Below are 27,078 nucleotides of genomic sequence, written 5' to 3' on the forward strand. Positions count from 1 at the left end.
CCCCGCACCCCTTCCCTCCCAGTCGTCCGCAGCCAGGAATCCCGAGAACGGCTCGCGGTGCTCGGTCCCCAGCTCTCGTTCCTGCCGCTGCCCCGCGGGGCAGCTCTCGGGCACGCAGGGGAGCTCAGGCGATGTGGCCGCGGGGCAGCACACTGGCCGGCCGGGGGGATGGCGGTGCTCTCGGCACAGTCCTGGCCTAACATGGCCCGCTTGCCTTCCGAGGTCGCCTCCGGCTAGGATGGCCCCCTCGTGTCCCACCGGCGCCCAGCCCAGCTCGGCGGAGCCACTGTCGCGCAGCATCTTCAGGAAGTTCTTGCTGATGCTCTGCTCGCTACTCACTTCCCTCTACGTTTTCTACTGCCTGGCCGAGCGCTGCCCGCCCGGCTCGGGCCCCGTCGCGGGGGTCCCGGGGCGCGGTGTTCCTGCAGGACCCAGGGACCTGGCCATGCTGCCCGCGGGGGCGCCAAGGAAGCGCCTCCTGCAGCTGCGACAGCGGAGGAGGCGCGGGCGGCCGGGGCCGGGAGACAGCAGCGACCAGAACGAGCAGAGTCCTGGGCTGACCGCGGCTCCAGGAGGCTCCGGGGCGGGAAGCAGCGTGGCGGAGGCCCAGCCGGGGACCCTGGCCTTACTCCTGGACGAGGGCAGCAAGCAGCTGCCGCAAGCCATCATCATCGGCGTGAAGAAGGGCGGCACGCGGGCGCTGCTGGAGTTCCTGCGCGTGCACCCCGACGTGCGCGCCGTGGGCGCCGAGCCCCACTTTTTCGACCGCAGCTACCACAAGGGCCTCGCCTGGTACCGGTGAGCGCGGGGACCCCCATGGGTACTTCTGAACGCTGGCTGTGCAGAAGGGGAAACTAGGGGGTGGCAAACGGGAAGCAGTAGCTGTCCCCCAACTTGGGCTTCCATTCTTGAATTTTCCCTTGAGGAGGGGCAGATTGATTGGGGGGGGGGGTGTTTCTTGATTTTAAGCCTCCGTCCCCAAACATTCTACTCCTTGAAATCGACCTAGCAATTAGATAAAGGAAGAGAAATGATGAGAGAGTTTGCTCTTAAGTTAGAAAACTGTTTCTCATTACAGGACTATCTTAACCAAAGGAAGCCTGCATCTGTTCGTTTATCTGTGGGGTAATTTCCTGTGGTTAACGTGGTCTTTGCTCCTGTATTTATTTGCCTTGACTCTTTGCCCAGATAGTTGTCCAAGGTAGTAAGTCATATAGAGACTTAGTAAAAGTGTCAAAAGTCCGTGTAGTTTGGATAATCTATGTCTCAGCAAGTGGCAGCAACTACGAACTGGGTTTTGAGGACCACTTTGTTGGTAATGCTATCGGCCTGACAGAGATTTTTCGAAAGCTCTCCTACCGATTATCTTTACAAATAAGATAGTTTTCAAAAGGGGGGGGGGTAAAGAATCACGGGGAAATGCGGTAGGTAGGTAGAATTTAGAGAGTAAATCTCATTTGTAGGGAAAACTTATTTGCCAGTGCCTAATTCAGATCACCTATAATATGAGAGTTAGTCAAACTCTAATAAATTCTAGCGTGGCCTGGATTTAGTTTGTGGTAAAAGAAAAAGAAAAAAAAAAATACTGAATTTTCTCCTCTTTCCTCCAAGTTCAAGGACAAAATTCATATGGTTAGAATTTTCCCATTTTATAAAGTTCAGCCTGTTCATAAAATATTCATTCTCATTATAACTGAAACGATATTAGAAAAGTTCTGACACAGTTGAGATACACGGAAGGAACCATTCATAAACTGCAGACAGGCACAACGTGATGAGTTTATTCTCTTGTAGAGTCAAGAACATGTTCAGATTGGTTTCGGGAGCTGAATTTATAGTGTAGTCCTTAAAAAAAATCAAATTCAAACATTAAACACTTCTAAAAACAGTAACTTTCCATTCATTGAAAAGAAAAACAATCAGCCTCCCCTGATAGAGCATATATATCATTTAAAAATCACCAGCCACTTAAATACACTCCCTCCCCCCATGTTTCTGTCATTTATGTTCTATCCTCTGGGAAGCTCTTATGAAATGACCTGTTGAATCTGGACAACAGGTCCTTCTTCTGAGCACAAAGGCTGTTCTGTGCTATTCCTCAAGGACACAAGGAACTAAGTGATTAAAGACCCCTAAAACTCTTATCTTGAGCCGCTCGCATTGAATTTGGCCTCATACAGTGCTGGGAGAGACACATTTCAAGCCATCAGTCTGAAACATCTAGGTCGGCCCTGGGCTCTGAGGTACTATTAGACACAGTGAAATATTTAGTACTAACCCCCTTCATTTTTGCTTTGCCCCACTAAACTTTATTTCCACAAGGTAGGATTGTTTCTTCTTACCCCAGTAATGTCTATTTGAGGACACAGTATATCTCCAGGCCTGGGTCTGATTTTCTGTGGAACTTTCTGAAATTATGTAAAAGCAAGAAGGTTTCAAGGTAACTAGAAACACAGCTACATTAAAAAAAAAAAAAAACCCGCATGGAAAAGAAAAAAGAAAAAGTCATAAACTTTAAGGCCGCCCTGTCCTTTACTGTGAAGGAAATCTCCTTGGGTTGTTTACCCAGCAGAGGCATTCTATAAAGCAATTTATGGTGGTTACAAAAATACTGCACAGTAGACTGCACGGTTTGGTGAACTTAATTTTCCAAGTGTCGGAACAATGTCTTTGTTTTAACGTTCACGGTGAGTATTTTTTTTTTTTATGCATAAAAAACCCCCCACTGAATTCTATGACCAAGTCTTATTTAAAAGGACCCGACCTGTGGAGTCTGGATTATGGGATTATTTAATGAAAATTTCCCCACAGTTTCTTTTCATCTTGACTCTGAACTTGGGAGTTTGATGTTTGTGAGAAAGACTGAAGACTGAAGTCTCTACAGGAGAAAAACCCACAAAGATTGCCTTGAAGCTACTGTTCATTTTGACTATTTACTTAATATTCAGAACAAGAGCCTGGCTAGACTTTCCTAAGTTGTCACAAATTGGCAATATAAAATTTCTATGCACACTGAAGTGTCACAAATTTTGAATAAAAAATGTCTATGCACACTTAAGACCACACACACACACACACACACACACACACACACACACCCAAGCATGGTAGGGGCGAGAAAAAAAACCCAAACTTTTAATTTGCACCTTGAAGAAAGTTAGAGAAGAGAAAAATATAGGTAGTACTTTTAGATGGTATTGACAAGTTGGAGGGAGTCAAAACAAGTCCTCCTTCCCTTCCCTCCACCCCAGTTCTTTTTTCTTCTCAGTCACTATTTGTCCTAAGAGTTTGCTGTGGCAGTGCCCCCTACTGTCCTCACAAAAGGAGAAAGCTTTTGCTTTAAGGAAGTTTGAAGAAATATCTTGGAGAGGGAGTTTGAGAGTTAGAAACTTCTGTTGCTGAGGTGTTTCTCTGTATTCCCACCATCGATAAGAAAATAAAAATATAAGCTATGTTTGCAGAGTAGAGTATAAATCCATCTTTGAAAAAAGGTTATAGTAAGAGGAAAATGAACTGGTTACTCAAAATTTCTAGAGGGGACACTACTCTCATTGATTTACAGAGCTTTGATGCACTTACTGAACCCCCTAGGAATGTTCCTGCATGGAGACTTATGTATAGCTTAGGACACTCCAGTGGAAGTTCCTGGGCATGAAACTCCACCTTGCTGGGTTTGAAGATCATCCCTCCTGACTTAATGGAGCAGATACAGTATCAGTAAAGCCAACGTCTATGGCTGTGTGTCATGGGACAGCATTGTTCCAAGTGAACAGTATCTACTTCAATTGCACAGGTTGGTAGGATGACAAAAGAGAGTGCAAATCCTTTTCCCTTCTGCAAATTTAAAGGGCTTTGCTGGAAGCAATGACCAGATGCCTCTCCTGTATCTCCAGGGCAGGTGAGCTTTGACCTGAATGCAAAGGGCCCTCTCTCTCTCTCTGTTTATTACACTGGCACAAACTAAAAGGTACTCCATCTTCCTTACAGAGGCAAAGTATACTAATTCCTAAAGGATTTAAATAAACGCACATGTTCACATATATACACTCTTTTGGCATCTGTGGTCCCATTGGTCCCATCTCCCTGCACGTATCAACCTTCACAGATGCTTGAGTTTTCCCTATAAAATAGTACAATATTTGCACATAACTTAAGGCATCCTCTCCTGCACTTTAAATCATGTGTACATTATTCATAACGTGTGATACAATGTAAACATTATGTAAAGAGCTCCTACGATATTGTCTAGGGAATAATAGCAGATAAATGTCGGGACATGTTCAGCACAGATGTAACTTTCTTTTCTGTATATTTCATACAGTTGGCTGAGCCTCTGGGTATACAACCTATAGATATAGAAGCCTGCTGTGCATTTGTCTGTCTTTTATCTATTTATACATGCACACATGCACACAAGCACACATGCACATAAGTGGCTCCTTTAATACTCTGTCTTTATTTGGCCCATGATAGGAAGCATTCCTTATGTTGTCTTTAGCACTAGCATGTTCCACATTTTAATTCCCTTAATTAACAAGACTGGACCATTTCAGCCAAGAATATTACACTATAACATACAGAAACTACCAAAGAGTAGTTAGCAAGAAGACTTGGAGTTGATTTGCTCCTAACTTCATCAAAATTTGAAAAATCTTGACCTTACATAATCGTGGATCATGGCCTTGCTCTTCAAGGCCACTGGAGAGATGTCTTGAAAAAAGGCACTTCTGATTTCTGGGAGAACTCTGCGTTTGGTAGCAGCTGGGAACAGCTGCAGAGTACCCCCAGGAACCATTCCCACCCTCTGGGCCACCATCCTCTTCTTTCATGAAGAGTTTGAAATTTAAGCCGAAGGAGGTGCAGATTCTGGCCACCCATGCAAGGTCACATGGAGTGAAGTCCAGAGACTGTGTCCTTGAATATGCAAAGAACAGGGGCCAAGGAGGACTCTGAGCCTGGGGAGTCCTCGTGTGCAGAGAAAAGGGAGGCATTTCCTCTATGAATATAATTCCCATGAGCTCCGAGTGAATAAACACTTCTCATCTGCCTCATTGTCTGGAATTCTGGGCTTTCCCCCATTGATATCACTGGCAACTTAATCAGCTGTGTGTCTGAGTGTGTTAGACATGTATGTGTGTGTAGAAGTAGAGACAGGGATAGCATTTTTATGAAGAACTTCATTAAACGCTTGGGGAACCTCTAAGACATTCTTGGTACTGAAGAATTGCAATACCCAGAGTCTGCACTTGCTTGTGTGAGCACTCCCTTATGATCCGAGGAGTAGAACATGCAGATACACTTGTGTGTGTGTGTGTGTGTGTGTGTGTGTGTGAAGACAATCTCTGGGTGGAAATTTCTCCCACCGAATTGTGATCTCCGGCTCCCTACCCCCTCTTAACAGACAACACGCTGGCCCAAATATTTGTCTCATATAAATAAACTGGTTGATTGGCCAGGGAAGAATAAACGCCAAGTCTGTATTTTAGAGGGGTCATGGGAATAAAGTCAGCCTGTGCAATTAATGACAAGAGGGGCTGACCTTACATAGACCAGATGTTCCTGCCGCGATGAGCGTTGGTCACAGAGCAAACACGCATCCTTGATATAAACAGCCGTAAGAAGTGGTGATCTTTCTACGAGACAAATCTGAGCGAAGATAAATAGAAACCACCATCAGTTCCATTTCTGGGTCTCGGAGGAACCCTGTTCACTTAGCTCTTTTCCTGGGCGAGAGGGAAAGATGTGGCAGATAAAAGGAACTGGTTTTGCTAGGCACAGTGACTCACCTTGGAACCGCAGAAGTATGGAGGCTGAATAAGGAATAGCTCACTTGGAATAAGGAAGCTAGCTTGGTTCCCTAGTAAGGGGCTGCATCAAAAACAACACTGCCCAAGAAAAACCAAAATATAAAACGAAGCAATCTCGTGTAGTTCCTTGGTCTCTAGTTCCCAACAATGTTAAACCCTGAGTATCTGGAAGTTTTGTTATCCTCAAGAAATGAGTTAAAATTGTGCATGTTTCTTACCAGACATGTGCCTTTTATATACTCACGAGGGACACAAACTTCTCAGTAGCCTTCATCTTGATCGATCCCATGCTTAACACTTGAGGACGTGTGCTGATTTGATTTCTGTGGGATACACGGATACAGCTAATGAGCAAACAAAAGTGAGCCCTGTGCTCTGTTCTCTCCTAATTCCTGCTTCCAATGATGCAACCAGTGAATCGTTGGCATTTCTCAGGCACCTGAACACGCACGATTGTCCATGGGTCACTTCAGTTCAGCACTGCAAAGTAGTTTTAGCCGGTCTCAGGAGTTGTCAGACGATGGCAGATGTCTGGCAGGAAAGGGGGAGTGTTTATTAATAATGCAGCTAAGTACTTGCCATTAGGAATGCAAGAGAGAGTCTGCGAAAGGATATAAACAAAATTCCTTCTCACTTGAGAGCCACCTACTTTGAATGTGTTGTCTAGCGCCACCTGGTGGTAGAGCAGTCAGTAAAATTTCCTGCTAGAACTCCCAGACTCATGTGTTCCTGGTCTTCTTAAACAGAAAAGAAAAGACGAAGAAAGGAACAATAATAAACTTAGATAGCAAGTACCAGTCTTCTAGCCCAGCTTCTGAACTTGCCTCTTTTAGGTAGGGGGAGTTCTCTCTCCCTCTCTCTCTGTCTTTCTCTTTTTTGGGCAGGCAGTTTATTGGTTGGAGAGAAATAAAAGACTCGACTTGATAATAAACCCCAAAAGCAAGATACAAATGATTGGAGGATTTATATTAGAAATGTGCTTGAGGAAGGAATGCCATATGCCCCAGATTACTTTTGTTAGTGCGTTTTTGCCTCTGTTTCTGAAAGCTGGCTTCAGATGAAAACACTTCCAGATGACTTTATTGCAGGCCTATTTCTTCCCCTGTGTGGTGCAGCTCCAGCTCCGGAGGAGGGTCTGAATAGAACAGGAGGCATACAGAAGCCCGCTTAACCCTTAGAGCACTTGTCCTGAGCCTACCTGATGCAGGACAACATCAGTTAGAGATGCATTTCTGGACCTCGAAATGGGTGGGGTCAAGTTAAAACAGCAGGAAGAGGAGGAGCAGGAACATGACTGGAAACCTGGCAGAAGTGACCTTAGTCAGGTGACCTAGTGGCTGAGGTCAACATCCTCCTTTACTGAGGTCTGGGTTATCCTCTCCGCCCTGTGACCAGAACCCATGTAAATATTACAGTCCAAAGAAATCCCAAATTGAGCTTTGCAACATGCTGGTGCAGTGTGACTCTTGAAAAACCATCAAGATGGCCTAACACCTGTTAAAACTTATAATCTCCACACGAGAGAGAACAATAGTGACTCATTACTAAGAAGCAGATAAATTTAGGGAGATCTTCTCTTGATTGGAGCCTAGAACATAAAAATAAATGTTTGTGGGGACAAAATTAGGCACACATGAATGGTGAGGGTAGTTGAATGAATTACATTATGTGGCATCCTCTGTATATGTGAGGTTTCCCTTACCTGCGCTCAGTCACAGTCTGAAAATATATTAATGGGGCATTCCAGAAACAAACAATTCACAAGTCTCAATTTTGGAGCCTTTCTGGAGAGTGGGGTGTGTTGTAGTGTTCTACAAACCGTGAGTCACCCCTGTGTTTAGTGTGCTTAGCATCCATGTTCCTTCCCAACTCTCTCCTAGTAACCCCCTGCTTTTGTGTAACCAATCTTTATGTGACTTACTACAAGTTGAAGCCCAGGAGTTGGTATGCTGGCGAGTTGGACATGAAGAAGAAGAGGCTCAAAGTGCTTCCCTAAAGTCCAAATCTGGGTAATGGGAGAAATTTCTTTCAAATTCTGGGTTGGTGAGGTCTGTGGCAAAGTGAGCCTTCTGTCTGCAGAATTGCAAAAGAAAACCCGTACAAGTTTTCCTTGTATACCTCAAAGTGGAGAAGCTGTGGCTCCAGCATGGAAGTGCTTAGTGGTGAGGTAAAAACCATTCCATTCATGCATGAGTGCGCATAAGTGGTTAGCCCTTAGTGCTGTGTTATGCCAGGCACTCTCTGGGGTTCTTGGAAGATGTGTGGGGTGAATAGAGGGAGAGGCTTCTCATGTTTGTATGTGTTGTTGCTTGTTTGGAGATGGAATCTCTGCATGTAGCCCAGACTGGCTGTCTCAGCCTCCCAAGTGCTGGGAATAGAGGTTATGTGCTACCCCACTCAGTTTAGTTAACTGAGATGGGTACCTTGGTTTTCATGTGTGTTGTACTTGACCTGTGCCTGTGTAATGATGCCTCCCTGGTGACTGTGATAGTTGACATACTGAGAATTTCTTCGGCTATTTTGTGTGACTTAAATAGCTAAAATGATCCTAAAGACCCAAATGAAGACATCAAAGAAGCCAGGAAGGGCTTAGGGAACGGGAAAGGCAGCTTGTGCTGAGGTGCTCTACACCGCGCTGTATGTCTCAGGCTCCTTTATCTTGGAGGCTGCTGTGGGCTGGCTACCTCCCTTCTTGCGGTACTTGTGGCTTTCAGGCAGAATGAGCCTCTCCTCAGCTGTTCTTTTGGGGGGAAAGGAAGCCTTGGTGCAGATGGCAGGACTTGAGGAAGAGAAAGAGCCAAAATAGCAGCAGACCTAATGAGACACGTGGCTTTTTAAAAACAATTTTTAAAAGATCCATGTCTATCTGTCTGCCTGCCTACCTACCTATCTATCTATCTATCTATCTATCTACCTACCTATCTATCTATCTATCATCTATCTATCTAGCTAGCTAGCTAGCTAGCTAGCTAGCTATCCATCTATCTATCAACGTGCAGGTGTTTTGCCTGCACACATGTCTGTACACCATGTGCATAGTGTACAGAAGTCAGAAGATGGTGCTAGGTCCCCTGGAACGGGAGTTATAGATGATTGCAGATTACCGTGTGTGCTGGGAACCAAAGCCCATTTTTCTGCAAGAGCAACAAGTGCTCTTACCTGCTGAGCCATCTCTTCGAGCCCCATTTCTTTTTTATTAACTACAAACATAGTAGGAGTGGGTCTCAGAGCCGGGAGAGTTGGTTATGGGGTGTAGATGTCAGCAGGGGTGACAGCATGACTTGAACTGTACTGGCCAGCCTACATAAGTCACCCACCGATTGGGCTCAATGTCTCTGCTATGGTGTGTAGAAGAACCTGAAGCCATTGCTACATTCCAGGAGATGGAGAGTCCTATTGCAGAGTGCAGGAGAGCCATGACAGAGCATCTGATAGCTAGGCAGCTTCCTTGATGGAGCCACTGTCTGCACTGCCAGCATAATCAGACTAGAAACCCATCTAGCCGGCGAGCTGTCCTTTTTGTGCTTCCATTTTTAACTGCACAGTTGCGTGATCTGGGCTTCTTACTTAACAGAGTGATGACAAATCCTCCTTCAAACATCTCCCCTCTAATATTTGTAACAACTGTAGAAATAGCTTTATCCACATAACCTTTATTTATTTATTTATTTATTTATTCATTCATTCATTCATTCATTCATTCATTCATTTATTTTATTCTTTTGGCTTAAAGCAAAGCAACAGCAGCTCCTTCCTGAGCCCCCAGGAAGCCATTTGCTTTCCTTTTCAAGGGTTCACTGCCCAGCTTTGGTGAATCTGTTTTAGGCATTTTTGTGCAAGGGATGGATGTGGGTGCTTGTGCAAATAAAATTAATTCTGTGAATTAATACTATTCTCTTTTGGCATTCTTTCCCATCTTAATGGGTAAAAATGTGTCTAAAAGATTTTTTGTTTGATTGGGTTTTTTTGTTGTTTATTTTGTGAAAAGAGCAAACAAAATACATGAACCTTGCAGCAGGTATTTGACTGAGTCCACCACGTTAGCTGTAAAGTGGCTGAGACCAATCCAATTGCACTGAGCCCTCTCTGTGTGCTGAATGAGACGAAAGGTAGGTAGTCAGAATGATCCTAGGAGGGCCAATATTTCAAGAAGGTATCAATATTTCCTGCATGCTACAGAACAGAAAACATAGGTTTGGAAAAGGAAAGAAACTTGCCCACAATGTTAGAATGGTGTGACTCCAAGGTTGACACACATCTAGCTCTCCGGCGTACTTTACGTCCTGGGCGTTCTTGGATAGGCTGACAGAACTGTCCATACGTCCCTGCCCAGCTATTCAGTCTTGGTCCCAAAGATGGTGGCTACTGAAAGCAGCCCTTGGAACTATTTGACTTTGATTGGGGATCATTAATTATAAAATTGGCCCACACATCAGACTCTGGGTGAAAAAGCAAGTTTGAATTAATACTGTTGTTAGCTTATTGAAATAACTAAAGCCACCTCAGGCCGGGGCATTGCACTAATCCTATTGTGTATATTAGTAATACTGTAGCAGTCAATGAGCCCTCTCCATATCCATTAAAGAGAAACAATGAGCACTAACCCATCTCTTGAGTGAGCCAAGCGAGGAACGTCTGAGCTGCTACACACAGAAGCTGCCATACCAGGGCTAGAATTGGAAGGACGGGTGTTTGTACTCTGACAAAGGCCAGGGTAGGGTAGTACTTATGGCCAGTGTTGAGTCTCAGAGTGGCTCTGAGGTCTTCTTTGCCTCCCAGCAGGCCTTTCTCCTGTATGCTGCAAGTATCTGCCAAAGTGTCAGTGTCATTCACCTTTGGACTGATGTTCTTCTTTTTCTTACTAAGGTGTGCTAGTGCCCCAAGTCAGAGCACTGCTAAACCAGCATCATTTCGTTTCATTACTGTAGTCCTGTCTCCTGGTCATCGTGAACACAGAGCCTGTCTACACTGCCCAGGCCACACTCACGTATACCTTAGCTGTTGACAAGTGTGCCCCTAAGTTACCTTTATTTAGTTTGTGTTTACACACAATGACAGAAACTCTGTAGAGCTGGGGACAGTTGTGGGGTAACCTTTAGTTGTCCACAATTGGATAATTAAAGTCTTGACTCCAGTTGAATCTGGTCTTTCCTCATCCTGTCTGGTTTTAGACTCTTTCTTCAGCATTTGATGTATGCTGGGTTTGGGACCCCTCTAGCCTCCCTGACCCTTAGATCCTTGCAACTGATTTTTTTTATTTTTTATGGTGATGCCTGGTTGTAAAAGATTAGCAGGAGAAACTGGAGTCCAGGCTGGAAAGGCTTCCTTCCTTTCTTTTTCTTCCTTCCTTCCTTTCTTTTTCTTTTTCTGTTTTTTTTTTTTTTCTTGTTTTCCTAATTTTTCAGCATAGGAGGAATCAATCAAATTATGGGAATAAAATTCCTTTGCCATTTTCAGCATTTTTACATGAATTACATTTCTTTTCTTACCAGGAAATATCAAAGTTGCCAGGAAGGGTTGAATGGCAAAGTAAACAAACAAACAACAAAAAACAAAACAAAACAAAAAAAAAAAAAAACCCCGATGTGGTTTGCTATTGTCCTGAATCATTTTAGACTCTCAGATAAATTCAGGTATTTAAGGAAGCGACTGGATTAAAGTGTGCCTAGTTCACAGAGAGAATGTTCCCAGCTCTCCTTTGCCTCACTGAAGCCATGTTTGCCCTGACTTCATGTTGAAAAGTTCGGGATAAGAGAAGGGAGGGAAATGGTCCCACAATGTAGCGATTTTATGTCACAATGTTTTAAGTAAATATAAACTCATGCTTACTTTTTCTTTCTTTTCAAAAAAAAATTCATTATGGACTCTAATTATTTTTATAGTTTCTTTCATCATCAAATGTGGCTTTGCTTTTCTTTTTCTCCCTTTCTTTTTTCTTTCTTTAAGAAATAAAATTGGTTTGTTTTTCTTCCTAATGGGGCCTTGCTCTTTCTTCTTGGTGTAGGAGGCCTTGGGATTGCAACAGTATCTGTTTAAAAGGCTTTTCCTGAAGCCAGAGGGCCAGTTAGTATGCCCTGCGAGGGTTTAATGATGGAAAGAAAACAAATTGGATCTGTTTTATATTTGTATGGGGGAGGTCATGAGGACCTAACACTGGCGATGAAAATTCTTGGGATTTTCAGGTGTGTTTGCCCCGTGGTAAAAGAGTAGCAAGAAGAGAGTGAGTGTGGGAGAAATGATTTCTCTGTCCCTGCTGACTTTGGCATGTAGAAAAGGTGGCTCATTATTCCCGTGTCCTTTGACATGTCCGAAGAACATAGGAACACTCATGCCTAAGTGTGCTGGGAGGGGCATGCATGCATCGACTGGAAATCCACAGGCAAACGGAAAGCGAGTCAGCGTGTGCTCAGCCACCCAGCCTGAGGAGGGTGATGCCTCCCTCAAGGACCGATCTTTGCTGGGGCCGGGAGTTAAATGAAGGAATGGTGGTAGGTGACATGGCGTGTGTCTCTTAGGACACTAGTGTGGAATGTCTGTAGTGAAACTGACAGTCTAAAAACCAGAGATGCTTTATAGCTACGGCAGGGTACAGAAAAGTACATTGGACTGCGTCCCACATGTCGGGAAGAGCCTGGTTGCTTAGACAAACCTCCTGTTTGTCATGGGCTAAAATACGTTTGTTACAGTGGTGGCTAGCTGGTGTAAAGGGACACGTGGTTGAAGAGAAACAGGTAAGACCCCCAAGTCCTGGCAACCTGTGCACTATTTAATAATAATAACAACAACAATAATGATAATAATAATAATAAACAATAATAATAGTGCAGTGACACACCCCACCATATCAAGACTCTAGGGTATTTTTTTAAACTGGAACAGACCAAACAACTCATACTTCAGGCCTTATGGACCGCCAGTGTCCCCTGGATGCCCAGCCCTGCTGGTGGCTTTCCAGCAGCCACAGACAAGGGGACTCTCTGTAGCTTGCAGACTTCAGACTTCAGGTAAGGTCTTGACATAGCCACAGTGCTTCCTTTTCCTTTACCTCTTGCCTCCCTCAGCTGAACACCTGCCAGGGACACTTGGGGGACATGTGACAGTGAGTTCCATCCCAGTCCCAATCAGAAGCCACAGCATGTCTGCTGTGGCAACAGTTGGTTTAGCGTCCTCTGCCTTGGAACAGCATGGCAGTAGCCCAGGGGAACTTAAAATATGCAGAATGGCTCCAGATGAGGCCATTTTGTAGAAATGCAGTTATTGGCCCAGCTACAAACATTCTGTCTTTGAGTCTTTGAAGGGACACACAAGCACCAAAGTAACTGTCACTTGTTTCTTTATTTTTAAAGCTCGATTATCCGTTTTGATGTTTCCTAGACTTTGAACTAGAGTGTGTTTGGTTTACAGCTCTTTGCTGGGCATGCCCCCTTTTCCTTCTGCTTTTTTTTTTTTTTTTTTTTTTTTTTTTTTTTTTTTTTGGATACTTGGGCTTCAGTAATGAGAACACAATGAAAGAAGTCTGGCTCATTTCCACCAGACCTACAATTTGAGCAATGGTCTCCCAGTGCAGATGAGTTTGCTGTTCTGTCTGTGGAGGTAAAGAGGTGTCAAGTTGGAAATAAAGGCTGAGTAAAGATTTTTTTTTGAGTTCTAGGTTCAGTATGTGGTTTATTTAAAGAGTTGGGGCTTTGTTTGGGACCACCCCTGTCTAACAAGAGAGTAGACATGTAATCCAAACAGCCCCAACACAAAAGAATGGGAACCTCTGGGAAATGGAAATTCTAATTATACTATTTGGTTAGCATAAGTTGTATAACCTGTTGGATCATCACATTACATTTTATAAATAGGCACAATTGCTACATTGTTAAAATAATCTTTAAAGCAATGTCCTGGAAACCACTCTGCAAGTTAAACGTTCTCTCTAGGGTTCACGTTTAAATGGCATGGATGGAAAGGTGAAAAGAACTTTAGCAATACTATAATTTAAAAAGATATGCATACACCATAACTCCATATGTGATCATAATAAAACTGAATAATAGGCTAGCTTACATGCATTTTTCGCTGACACAGAGCTCAGTTCTTGGCTTTTTTTTTTTTTCTTTTTAAAGTTCCATGACTTCAGGACATTGGCTGCCATCATGTTTCCCTGCAGCCCCTGGGGTAGGGCCTTGTGAGAGGGAACCGACGGGCTTATGGAGGTCCAGCTTTGCATGCTCCCTTGGCTTTGGAACCCTAATCCTCATCCGGGATTCATAGTCACTTGAGTGGCTACTGGGGGACCATAGGGGATGGTGAAGATGCTTTGCCTGTAAGGATTTTGAACCTGTGGGGAGTGCTATCAGCGATGAAGGGATGGGTAGAACCTGGAGACTAGTTGGGCATTTTTATCTTGAGTCTATTGTAGTCCGTAGGAATGACAACGGTGGTAGCAAACACAGGAGGAGGAAGGACACATATCCAAAAGAGTAAAGTGTATTCAGACATGGGAAAAAGGCTCTGTTGCCTGCCACAGTGTATGAGGATGCCAGAGCAGGCTAGCATATGCTAGGAGTGGCCTAAGTAACCCTCCTTGATGCTGTGGCCCTTCAATATAGTTCCTCTGGCCTCCAGCCATAATACTGCTTCCACTGTTACTTTATAAATGTAATTTTGATACTGCTATGAACCATCATGTAAATATCTGATATTGAGGATATCTGATATTTGACCCCTGTGAAAGAAATGGTCGTTCAACCCCAATGGGGTCGCTATGCATAGGTTGTGGACCTTTGCCTTAGTAGGTCCTGCTAACCATGAGCCCACTGAGTGTGGAACAGAACTCAGCAGTGGATAGGAAGAGTTCACAGCTTAATCTCATGGGAATAGATTCTTTAGTACATGCTGAGTATAAGAACATACTTAGACATAGACACTCTATAGGTGTCTATGATTTTAATTTTCAAGTTGAAACATGTCAAGTTGAAAGATGGATTTTTTTTAAATTGGGTTAAATATGTCAATAAAACATCAGAATTTATATTTAGAACGGGGCCCATTGGTTGATGGGTGTTCATTATAAAATTCTCTTGAACCTGCTGCCTTTAGAATGTACTTAAAGTGTTGGTGTGAAGTAAGGAATGGTTTTAAGCACAAAGCAGTGGAAAGTTTGTGTAGAAGGCTAAGAATATTTTCCTTGTTAATTAAGAAGTCTCCCATGACTTTGAGACTCTGTGGGTTGTGTGATGCACAGAAGCCAGAAGACAGCAATGAGTTGATGGGCAAATGGGAATTCATCGGATTCCAGGACTGTATCACATGTGCCTCTGACCTTCTGTGCCGTCCGTACAGTCCTGGACTCCAATTGACCAGTGAGTCTTCATGATTGCTTTGTGAGCACTCTGGCTGGTCATCCGAAAAAACAAATCTTTCTGAAATAAAGAGGGGGGGTCAACTGTATTGTTTTTTTCTGGGGGGGGGTTATTGTTGTTTTGTTTTTATCCTGCTTTGCACATTTATGTGATTACTTAGGGTGTTGTTTCTTTGTCAAAGAATTCCAGCTAGGTTTAGTTTCTACAAAATCGTGTGTGTGTGTGTGTGTGTGTGTGTGTGTGTGTGTGTGTGTATGTGTGTGTGTGTGTGTGTGTGTGTGTGTGTGTGTGTATGTGTGTGTGTGTGTGTGTGTGTGTGTGTGTGTGTGTGTGTGTGTGTTTGCCTGTGGTGTTGGATCTCCTGGAACTGGAGTTACAGGTAGCTATAAGCCATAGGTACTGGGAACTGAACTGGGTCTTCTGGTTGAGCAGCTGTGGAGTCATCACTGTTTGTTTTATTCGCACGGGTGGCGATGGCTTTCAGTGTTCATCGTAGAACATGCATGGCATTCCCTGTGTTCATTCTGTTACCTTGAACATTTTGGTCACAGGGTGGTGGCTGCTCCTGAAAGAAACAAATCAGGAAGATTTTTTTCTGCGGATGACTAGCCAGAGTAGCCACAAAGGTCATATCAGCCTGTTCCAAATTCCAAGTGTGTGAAAAGCAAAACTGACCCTGAATACTTTCCTCAAAGTCCCGTGAGCCAAAGAAGAATTTTGTTTCACTCATTGGTTATAAGTATTCTTGCAAGTTCTCAATTTTTCACTGTAAACACCAAACCACAGACAACATTAACACTCAGACATGACCCTGGCATTTCATTCTCTTCTCTGGACAGTTGGTGTTGATGAGCAAGCACTAAAAAATAAAATAAAACAAAAAACATGAGAAAATCACACCAGCTCATCCCTGGTCATCTGGCCCCACAATCATTTAATCGATAACGACTTTATTTCTCTAACTCATAGACTTTCACAGAGGAGCAACCTGGAGGATATTTTCCCATGAATCTGATTTAGAACAAGCATAGTTGTGAGTAGTTTAGCAATTATTTCTGTGATGTCTATTTCCATTCAACATTAGGATATTGCAGATAATTTATTTATTTATTTTTGCCAAGACTGTCTTTCTGGTCTACTCACAGATCCATTGGGGAACAGTATATAGAACTCATGGTGGAGAATTTTTAGAGGAAGAGAGGGAGGTGGGCTAAGGAGCAAGTCTGGGAGATCTAGAAGGTCAAAGGAAGAAGCAGAATCAATCCTCTTGGTTCAAACTGAAAGGGGTTCTCAGAGTCTTTACTGCTGTTAGTCAGCCTTAGTGTAATTCTCCCTCCAGCATAACAGTGATGACATTGTAATTGTCTTACCGAGTGAGCACAAAATCCATAGAATTCTGGTTAGAGAAGAAGGCAGGCAGCAGAGGAGAAAGGGGACTAGAGGTGGGGTGCATTCAGGGCCAGCACTGCAATTGTTATGGCAGCGCAAAATGGCCAGCTGGAAGAAAAGTGAGGTTTAAAAGCAGTTTTTGGGTCTAGAGGGATGGCTCAGCCATTAACGTATCTGCTGTGGTAGGAAAACGTATGAGGCCTGAAGTTTGGGTCCCCAGAACCTGTGTAAATATCAAAGGATCATGTTTTTCCACCTCCAATTACAGACTCTAGAGGCAGAGAGAAAGGATTCCCATAGCAAGCTGGCTAGGTAGACCAGCTGTATCTTGAACAGAGAGTCTCTTCCTCAATAAATAAACCAAGGAAGACCCCTGATATCAGCCTCAGGCCAACATGCACATACATGCATGCATATCCTTCACACAAGCACATCTATACCTGTGAGAGCATAAATGCACATCACAGACACACACACACACACACACACACACACACACACACACACACACACGGAAGCAATTTAAGGTTCTTTTGGTTGTCAACATTGGTATTTTCTGGATCTTCCCCAAGAGATGGATGAGTCTTGAAGTTCCCAGATAAAGAATGCATGCACCTGCTCTCCATAGCTTCTAGAAGCTCCTCTATGTGCCGGAGGCTTTTAGCGGTTCCTCATACCCTCCACTGACCATTTTTTCAGCATATACATAATTTTGTTCCCTTTGGCTTTCCTTCATAAAGAGGCATTTTAAAGAATGGACAACAGTTTGGTTTTCCCAGAAATTCAAGCCATCTGGCACAAGCAACTGGCTGGACCTTGAGAACTGAGCAGCCCTTACACACTACCTACAGCCAGTCACAGTCTATGTGTACGTGTGTACTGAGGGTCACACTCAATGACAGTGTTGGAAAACTCTGGCAGTACTGTAGATGTACTTTCTCCATGACTGATCTGTCCTTAGAGGAAATACAGCATGGGACTCATTAATCAAATACGTGGAGGAAGGAAAGAACAGTACCCTGTAGCCATGAAGAGACGACACTGTGAAATACATAGACACCACTGCGTGAGAAATGCTTTTTCTACAAATATGGTTTAATTTTCTATCCAACTGCATCAGTGGATAGGTTGTGTTTTGGCCCTAATATTATAAGCACAGTTATAAATCAGCAGAGAGGGTCTGTGGGAAGTGAAAGCACTTGCTGGAAAGGCTGACCTAAGTTCAGGCCTCAGTTTCCATGTGATGGGAGGGGAGAACTGAGTCCCAGCTATTCTCCTTCGACTTCCATATGTGTGCCATGTTTTGTGCCCCTCCACCCCACATGGAGTGCAGTTTAAAATGTTTTAAATAGCAAAGAAACTCGAGTTCACTGAAACACTTTCCCAAGTGTGCGGACTCTTACCACTGTGTGCCTTCTACCATGACACAAGAGCCAGGTTTCAAAGCTTTGGCCAAATCATCGCCCTTCAACGTAGGAAATTCAAAAACATAAATCAACAGTTGGATATTTAAACAACTTGTGTGCACCGATGTGAACATCTGACTTTTATAGAGAACTATCAGAATTCCAGAGGACAGACTGGTTCCGTGCTGGAAACGCAGGCAAAGCCATTTGCTTAGCACAGGGGAAGAGGCTTTTTCCCTCCTCAAGGCTTCCAGAAGCCTGAACTGTTGAACCTGGATGTGAATAATGAGGTGTCATACTTTTCCAGGGTAGTTTCTCCTCTCTAATCTTCACCGGGAGAAAAGGAAGTGGTTAGCCGGACAAACTCTTTTCCGAGAAGGCCTTTCATATTTGTTTGTTAAGTCAAGGTAGTTTTCAAATGAGAGGAAGGCATCCTGCTGTTCCCAGGTAACACAGAGAAAATGGATGGGGCTGTGGGCTGTGTTTTACCTGCGGATGAATGCCTAGACGGCAGCTCAAGAAATAGGTGTCACTAACCCGAAGCAAGGGATTTAAATTGTCTAGTGGTATATGCTAGCAAAAAAGAAAGAAAGAAAGAAAATGGTAGAAAGAGGTAAAATTTTATGAAGATTTCTGAACTATATCTACAGTCAAATGTAAAGTGTATTAAAATTTTTGCAATAAATTAGAAACACGTCCACTTGGAATGTGTGACTGAATGTGTTTTTATAATGCTTGACTCCTATTGGCAAATGATGGAGTTTGCACTAAAGCTCAGCCCTCCGGGAATGGAACTTATTAATTCATATTTTAAAAGCCTTATTATTAAAGATAAAAAATCACATTATTGTTAAACCCTCTTATTGGGATTAGAAACGACCTTAGGGTTGTTTAGCCCAGTTCTTATCTGATTAGTGTTTAAAAAAAAAACATTTCTGGAGCTATGAGTCACCGGACAACACATTTTAAATTGTATTTATTTATTTCATGTGTGTGAGCATTTTGCCCAAATGTCTGTTTTTCATCACAAGTACGCACCATCCACAAAAATCAGAAGAGGGTGTTGGATCACCTGGGCCTGGAGCTGTGAGGTGCCATGTGGGTGGGAACTTAGCCCAGGTGCTGGGAAGAACAGTAAGGGCTGTTACCTGCTGATCGATCCAGAGGATATCCTGAGCTACATCCTCATACACTGATATAACATGTTTGGGTAGTAAACTCCCTTATTATTGCATAGTTCACCTCTTCATGGAACAGATTGTTGTCCATGTGACTGTTGCTTTTAGTACAGCGTAGTGCCCGTGAACAACTTCAGTAGTTATTTTGTTAGGTCATATTCATTAGGAGCACAGTGTCATTCATTCTTTATTATTTGACTTTTTTTAAAAAAAATAAATTTAACATATTTTTAACCCACTGGAGCATCATGGGAATTTCATATTTCCTTATGCATGAATCCATTTATAAAAGAACACAAAAATCTGCACCCCACCAAATGTAGCCAACAGAGACAATGCTCCCACGGCGACCGTTTCAAACACCTGCCCAAGTTGTCTGCATGGCTGAGCCCACTCGGAGCGCTCTCCCACCAGCACGCTACAGTAACACACAAGCTGCAACCCTCCCAATGCCTGCTTCCTGGAGAAAGCCTTAGAGACTCTGATGGGTGAACTTTTGTGCCCCTTGTAGTATTTCAGAAGAACGGGTCATTCATCATTCAGAAAACACTTCTACCGTTGTTGCTGATTTTCTTAATCAGTGCAGTTGTATGTGATTGGCATTCTCACACAATTGCAGATCTGACTGTCTTTGCTACTTGCTACAGAAACCTAGAAACAAACAAACAAACAAGGCAGGACAACCAGCTTGATGTTTACCATGTCAGGCATTGCCTATGTGTCCCTGGTGTGGGCACAGGTGTTTCGTATGCTGTTGTTTTCATCTGTAAGCACATACACATATACTCTGACTATACTGTTACGCATTTTATAGAAGTTGCTGAGACACTGCAGTCCCCTTTAAGAGTTTAGCATGGTTTACTGGCTTTGCCTCCAGGCTACTTTCAAGCTTGAGGTTCTTAGAAATGATCCATTTAGTGGGACCCCCATTTGTCGTGCTGTTTCCAGTGTCCGATAGGACTTCTATTTCTGGAGAGGACAAAATCAAAGCACATTTGAAACATCGGGCTAAAAGCCATTTCTAGGTGGCTGTGTGAATTCACCCTCTGAGCAGGTTCTTACAGGTGGAAATGTGGCCGAGTTCTCATACCCATGTGTTGCAGAGTGAGAAAGATGCAGATTTTCATGTTAATTGCATGAATGTTTGATTTTGTTACAAAAAAGATACAGTGCTAGGCACTTGGATAGATGAGATGCTGTAATTGTGTGATAGGGTCAAAAGTGCCAGCTTGTCCGACAGCTCGATGTTTTCCTCGGTGTTTACACGGTGAGTTGTTACTGGCCACGTGAGCATCACTGATAATAGACCGTCCGTTTCTGATTCCTGAAAAATTTTCAAATCCAAGCAACTACCATTCTTCCAGGCACTTTTTCTGTTGATGTGGCTTTGGCTTTGCTCTTTCTCAGGTGAGAGGGCTCAACTTGGGCTGGAAATATGACTCAGCTTTTAAGAGCACTGGCTGCGCTTCTGGATGACCGAGGTTCGATTCCCAGAACGTGCATGGCAGCTAACAACTTACTGTAACTCCAGTTCCAGGGAATTTTGATTTCCTCTAACACCAAACACATGTAGGGCACAGAAATACATGCAAGGAAAATGGTCATCTGAACACATGAAACATATATAAATATTAGGGAAAAAAAGAACCCATCCAGAGTCACACTAAGAGGGTGCAGGACAGTCCTTTACTTTCTCTCATTAGCTATGACCAAATCCCCCTTTCCCCACTGAGTACTGTGATATGTAAAATTGGGAACAGAGGCAAAGGGGCCCAGGCTTCAGAAAGGGTTGAAGAAGTAAATAAAAGTTCACTGTGGAAGGCCTGGCTTGTAAATGGACTTTAAAGGCTTCTTAAAATGAAATTAGAAGTTTCATAGATTCTGTTCTCCGGGTTACTGTAAGTCACCTGAGCCAACCGTCCCATTGGTCAGTGTTTAACATGATTCTGGTATTTCACTTCCACAAACAGAGCCATCATGGGCCGACTTCTGTCATCAGAATGACGTGAGAAAACTCAGGCCAGGGTCTTTAGCTTTGGTATTTTTTTTTTTCTTCTCTAGACCTAAAATCTGTGTGATCCAGAAGTGACCGAGAAGGTAACCCTCAAGGCTGCTACGAAGGGACTCATGGGCACACTGAGCACTGGGAGGGAAGAGCATTTTAGAGGTGTAGCCCAGGACATCCAGAATGAGCAGCCACGGAAACTTCAGCTCCATCCATCAATAGCATGTTAGGAAGGGCATCTTATCAAACAAATACCTGCTAGGCCAACTGTCAGCACCACGGATGAAAACTGTAACAAATTATACCACAACAATTTATTGGCAAAAGAAAACAAAAGCATTTAGGAGAAGTCATTTTCTCTTGGACCGACGAACTAAATCTTAAGATATCTCTTGATCTTTTGTGGGAACAGGGCACATTAAAACAGAGTGCCCTAGATTCCAGGTAATTTTAAAGGTCTTTTGGGGTCACTTACAGCATTGGTGTGGAGGTCTTAAAGAAACCTCTGTAAATTCTGTGATACTCCTTCCTTCAGAAGCTGGAGTAAGAACCCTTTCCTTCACTGTGGGTGGTTCCCACTGACTTACTGACCACAAACAATGCTCAGCTGACTTCCTCTTAGGAATGGGTTTCAAAGACTGGGCTGAGGGTCTTGTATTGGCTTGGCTGTCAGAAACGGCAGAAACTAGCTGCCTGGTTTTGTAAGCAGCTCTGTGCAGAAGCCAGAATGGCGAGGAGGGGAAGCCTGTTCCAAAAGGCCATGTACATGAACTAGCAGTGGATCTATTGGTCAAGCCAAGCCCCTGTTTGTCTGTGAGTGGCTGGACTCTCAAGAGATATGCCAAGCCAGAACCACCCATTCAAAGTTCTAAACTCTCCACATGGGGCACATAAACAATGCTTGTAATTTTAAAATAATTAGTGTCCAGAGTCAATATATCCAACACCACCATCTGATGAGGCAGAATGTCTCAACCCTGAAAGAACACAAGATTTTGGATCTGAGGCCTAAGGATGACTCTGGTGAGTCAGGAGGCCTAAGGAAAAGCCTGAGGATTGACGTCCATCATATAATCTCAGGTGGTGCTGACACTATAGTTGGGGACCATCCCGAGCATGCTCAGTTCCTTCATCAGACCTCGCTACAAGTGTGCCACCCACAGCAGGGCAGGACCTTCTCACCCCACTTGGAGCCTCTGTTTTCTCCCTTCAATATTGTACAGTAAGAACTTAGGTCTGAAGGTTGGGCAGATAAAATAGCCTTAGTAGACTGAACACATCCAGAATCCTTCATCCGGGAAACCCATTTCTATGAACAGAAGCCAGAATGGTCAATAATAACCAATTCTATCACAGACTCTACTGCAACTTCAGGTTCGAACCCCTGCAACATCTCTCACAGTCCTCTGCCAACCACCATGAGATGTCAACATCCTAAGTTTTTTTAATCTCCCACACAGAGAGAAGAAGTGAGAAAGGAGAGGGGAAGAGGTGGAGAAGGAGGGGAGGGAGAGTGAGGTGGAAGAGGGAGGGAGGGAGAAAGAAAGGGAGGAGGAGGGGGAGAGAGAGACAGAGAGAGACAGAGACTGAGAGACAGAGACAAAGCCAGCTGGGACTCTGCTGTGGGATTCAGGAATTCTGCCTCTGAATATGTCATCTGGTGACTCGATTTGAAACAAGCTCTCGTCCTTCATAGGACTTTGTTTTGGCCTCTCAACAAGGCACCTGACTTAAATGTTTCTGATAATACTAAAGGCATTGTTAAAGAAATGTCCCTAAGTGATATCTAGATGTGTCAGAAAGCAACAGTTTTGACATTCTCTCATTTTATCACATACAAAAAAGCGAGAAGTGAGTTTTGGAGTTATTGGCCTGAGCAGGACACAGCCAGCCACTCAGGTCAGACACTGGAGTACCACAGTGGGAAGATGTCAAGTAACCAACCCTGCTGGCTGCACCTCCTCAAGAGCCCACACTTGTTCCATTACTGTGCATCCTTGGCTGCGGCTGGATTTCTCAAGGGTAGTTCGAGCATTTGCATGAAGGAGATTCTTGAAGATACTGTCACTTTAGAGCCACAGGGAATCTTAGGGGGTTGGAACGGCTGTTCGATGACCTTCTAACTTTACCATCTTCTGTGTGGTGCTGATCTCCAGGAGGGATTAAGACTGCCTCTCAGAATAGAGCTTCCAGCCTACACAGCTAGGACACAGCTCCTGGGAACAGGAAGGTGGGCGGAGGTAGGAATGGACACAGACCCATTTGAGATGGAGATGAATGCAGAATGTGCTAACAGTGTTAACAGTGAGGTGGCAGCCAGTCTTGGTACCCCAGATCCAGAGAGGTCATAGTCTTGACATTTACTTTAGAAGTACCTTGTTTACCTTGAAGATGTTTCAAGCAGGAGATGAGCTAAACAAGGGGGAGGTGAGATCGTTCCCCTGCTCCCACTATGGGTAAACATGAAAATGTGTAAAAGCAGCAGTCTGCCTCAGACAAAACAAATTTCTGCAGCCAAAGTTCCAGAAGGAAATTCTGCCCGGAGAGTAGATGGGGTGATGCTGAAGGAGATGAGGGAGGGTGACCCACAGAAGGGTTTCAGGGAGGGGTCTGGGGTTCTCAAATTCACAAGAGCATGCATTTCTGGGGATGGGGTGTGGAGGTGGTAGAAAGTTGGACTTGTCTCCTTTAAAAAGAAATGCTCTGATGAGCTTCATCCTAACTTCAGAGATTAGAAAGCATCATGTTTCCTGGGCTGAGAAGAAAGTTTCAAGAAAGCTTGCTTTTTCTCTAAACTTTTGGACAGAACAGAACAAATGAAGCCCAAGGAGTTAAAACAGTAGGGCTGGGCTGCATTTCCATGCAACCTGGGTGTGTGATACTTGAAAAGTGTGGAAACCACAAGTTTGGAGAGCAACCTAGGACCTTATGTCCCAACCACTGATACCCTTGGTATCTTTGGTCGAAGAAAAACCCAACCTGCTTTGGGTGATTTTCACGACTTGATTCTCAGGAGACTCCCCATGCTGGCCCACCACGATCTCAGACGAGGAAGATTACTTTACAGTAAGAAACAAAGTTCAGTTGTGTAAGGAGAGAAACTCATCATGAAGGTAACCTGTGGACCTATCAGGTTTGGGCAGACCCCAAAAACTATAGAAAACTTACCAAAAAAAGGATAAACTCATGACTGCTTCACAATATTAGACAAATAAAATGCCTGATCGTGATGCAGGAGTAAGGGGACAGCATAAATCAGATTTGGAAAAGAACCAAATCAAACATGAAGTAAAAGTTATAGGCCATTGGGGATGGGGAGACTGCTCAGTGTTTAAGATCACACACCGGCCTTATAAAAGCCCTGGATTTTGTTTCCTAGCACCTACATGGGGCATCTCACAACAACTCTTATTTCCACCTTCTGGAGATCCATCAGGCTCCCTGGCTTCCATGAGCACCTGGGTCACATGTGTGCACGCTCATGCATACACACACCTAGGCCCCAGGTATATTTAATAAGTCTCCAGTGTGTGGAACATGAAGACCATTTGGTAAACAGACCTCTGCTAAGCAGCTTTGCCTTGCCATTCCGTGTAGGGAAGAGTGTGCTCAGAAAAGGAGAGACACCGAACAAGGAGCCTGGAGGCCGTAAATAGACAGACTACAAGACTCATAAAAAAGCAAAACATTCGTCAATCAACAACAATTTTATTAGTGGTATAAATTAAAGCAAAGGAAAGCAAAGTAGTGCTCAGTGTCGAGACCTTGAATCTCTGTGTTGACTGGGAGACTGCGCCATAAACGTGAGACCTTAAGTTCATTACTGCACAAAAGATGTTTTATATAAGGACTAAAAGAAAGAAATCTTATAAATGGGAGGAGATAACACAAGCTGTAAATGTTGATCACTGTAGTAGGGGATGCAAAGAGGTGAACTCTGGGGAGAAAGCATTAAACAGAACGTTGATAAGCCACGCTCCATGTTGTTAGTAACCAAAGCAAACAACATTGAGATCAAATGGTAAAGATTACTCAGCTTGGATAATCATCTCCGAAAGCAAAACTCTTGCCCAAAAGGTCCTGAAGACTTTGAGAACCAGCCTTACAATGTCTTCGGAGACTTCCATTCTGATGTCTTCTGTAATGGGCTTCTTATACTATATATTTTTTTACGTTTGTTTTTTACTTATGTATATGTGTGAGCATATATGTCACATACATGGAGGTGCCGGAAGAGGCCAGAAAAGCGCATTGGATCCCTCAGAACTGGAGCTACAGCAGGTTGTGAGGCACCATGTAGGTTCTGGGACCCAAACTCCTGTCCTCCAGAAAAACAACTGTGCTTATAACCTCTGGGCCCCACTCTCCAGCCACTTCTTAAACTTTTTTTTTACACTGCTGACCTGTTGAGCCCTCCCAATTGTTACACAATCCTGCATCTATTAAATTGGCCCAAGGATGAAATGGTTACGGATAATAAGTTATAGAGAAGTGTGTTTTAAACACGTCTCTTTGGAGGAACAAAAAAAATTTACCATTGATTAAAGATGAAAGCAAAGTTGCCTTCTAATGAGGTGGAGTGTGTGTTTGTTTAGATACAGAGTTTCATACTGGCTGAATGCTTGGTGCTGCAAGGTGTATAGCATCTTCAGTGTTTTTCATAGTTGGTGGATATTTGTACATTATGACAGTCAGTGCTGAGAGGAAGCCGCTTCATATAAATGCATAGTAAAATGTACCAGAAGTACACTTACTGCCATTTCAGAAATAGTTGAAATTATGTTTATTATAAGCCAAAATCTATTTAACAACTTTTTATGAAGTTCAAGACAACAACTCAGATTGTAAGTTTTCTTTTTTCTTTTTAAGTTTTATTATATTTATATGAGTACACTGTAGCTATCTTCAAACATACTAGAACAGAGCATCAGATCCCATTACAGATGGCTGTGAGCCACCATGTGGTTGCTGGGAATTGAACTCGCGACCTCTGGAAGAGCAGCCAGTGCTCCTAAACACTAAGCTATCTCTCCAGCCTTAGACTGTAGTTTTCAAAATCAAACACTCTGATATGGAACATCCCAGCGCTATACTAATTTGATCCCTACACGCTGAAGCTTAATGGTAGGAAACTATTGAAAGGCCTGCTTTCTATAATTGATTTGTTATGTTTCTGTAATACCAGAAACTTTCTGGTGTCATAAAAACACCACAATTCAAAATGCATAGTAGTCTTGCGCCTGGACCTTGGTGTTGTAGGAAACGTTCATTGGTGTAGTACAGTAGGAATGCACCATTTGTGAGCATGTTGTGTGCTCTAAACCAAGGCTTCGGTGAAGTTGTGTGGGGCAGTATAGGACAGTGCTCCCTGAAACAGCTTGAAGCCACCCATTGTGAATCAATGTTTGACCCTTGTGTGTTCACCAACCTTTTACTGTAATGAGTGTCTTGTGAACACTCCCCAGTCACTTATGAGGCTGTGACCCCATATGAGACTGTGACCCACAGTTTAAGGAGCTTGTGCTGTGTGTGTAGCTGTGAAGAGAAGGAAGCTGCATATATGAAATTGACTCGAGGCACTGCTGTGGAGGATGAATGAAATGTGGGAATGACAAGTTGCTAAATGCGGTATAGATTTTCCTTTAGGATAAGCTCTTCAGGGTTTTTGGTGCAGGGCATGAATCTAAGTGCTTTATTGCATAATACTAGATTGGTCCGTGCATTGAACCATAATCAATAATAAAAATGATGCACCTTGCATCAATACGCATTGGTGCTGTTCTGTGATCTTCAAGACACAGGCTTATTGCTGCTTGATAAGATCTTACAAATGTAGTGCATAGGAGGCTATACCAGGAAGGTCTCTGGAGGTCAATAGAGGAACATTGTGGGGGAGTTCGATGGGGAGGGAGGGAGGGAGGGAAGAAAGAGAGACAGACAGTA

The 27,078-nt window shown here is 43.6% G+C and overlaps 1 protein-coding gene across 1 annotated transcript in view; it reads left to right on the forward strand.

Moving 5' to 3' along the window:
* Positions 1-238: 238 nt before the first annotated feature.
* HS3ST3A1 (heparan sulfate-glucosamine 3-sulfotransferase 3A1) overlaps positions 239-27,078 on the forward strand; it is a gene marked incomplete at both ends in the record, with an annotated part of 87,798 nt that continues 60,958 nt past the window's right edge. Inside the window, one exon of the mRNA XM_080923371.1 lies at positions 239-798. Coding sequence (XP_080779497.1) covers positions 239-798 — 560 coding nt within the window. The remainder of the gene's footprint in view (positions 799-27,078) is intronic.

Source organism: Micromys minutus, assembly GCF_963924665.1.
Source record: "Micromys minutus genome assembly, chromosome: 10".
In the NCBI taxonomy this organism is placed as follows: Eukaryota; Metazoa; Chordata; class Mammalia; order Rodentia; family Muridae; genus Micromys; species Micromys minutus.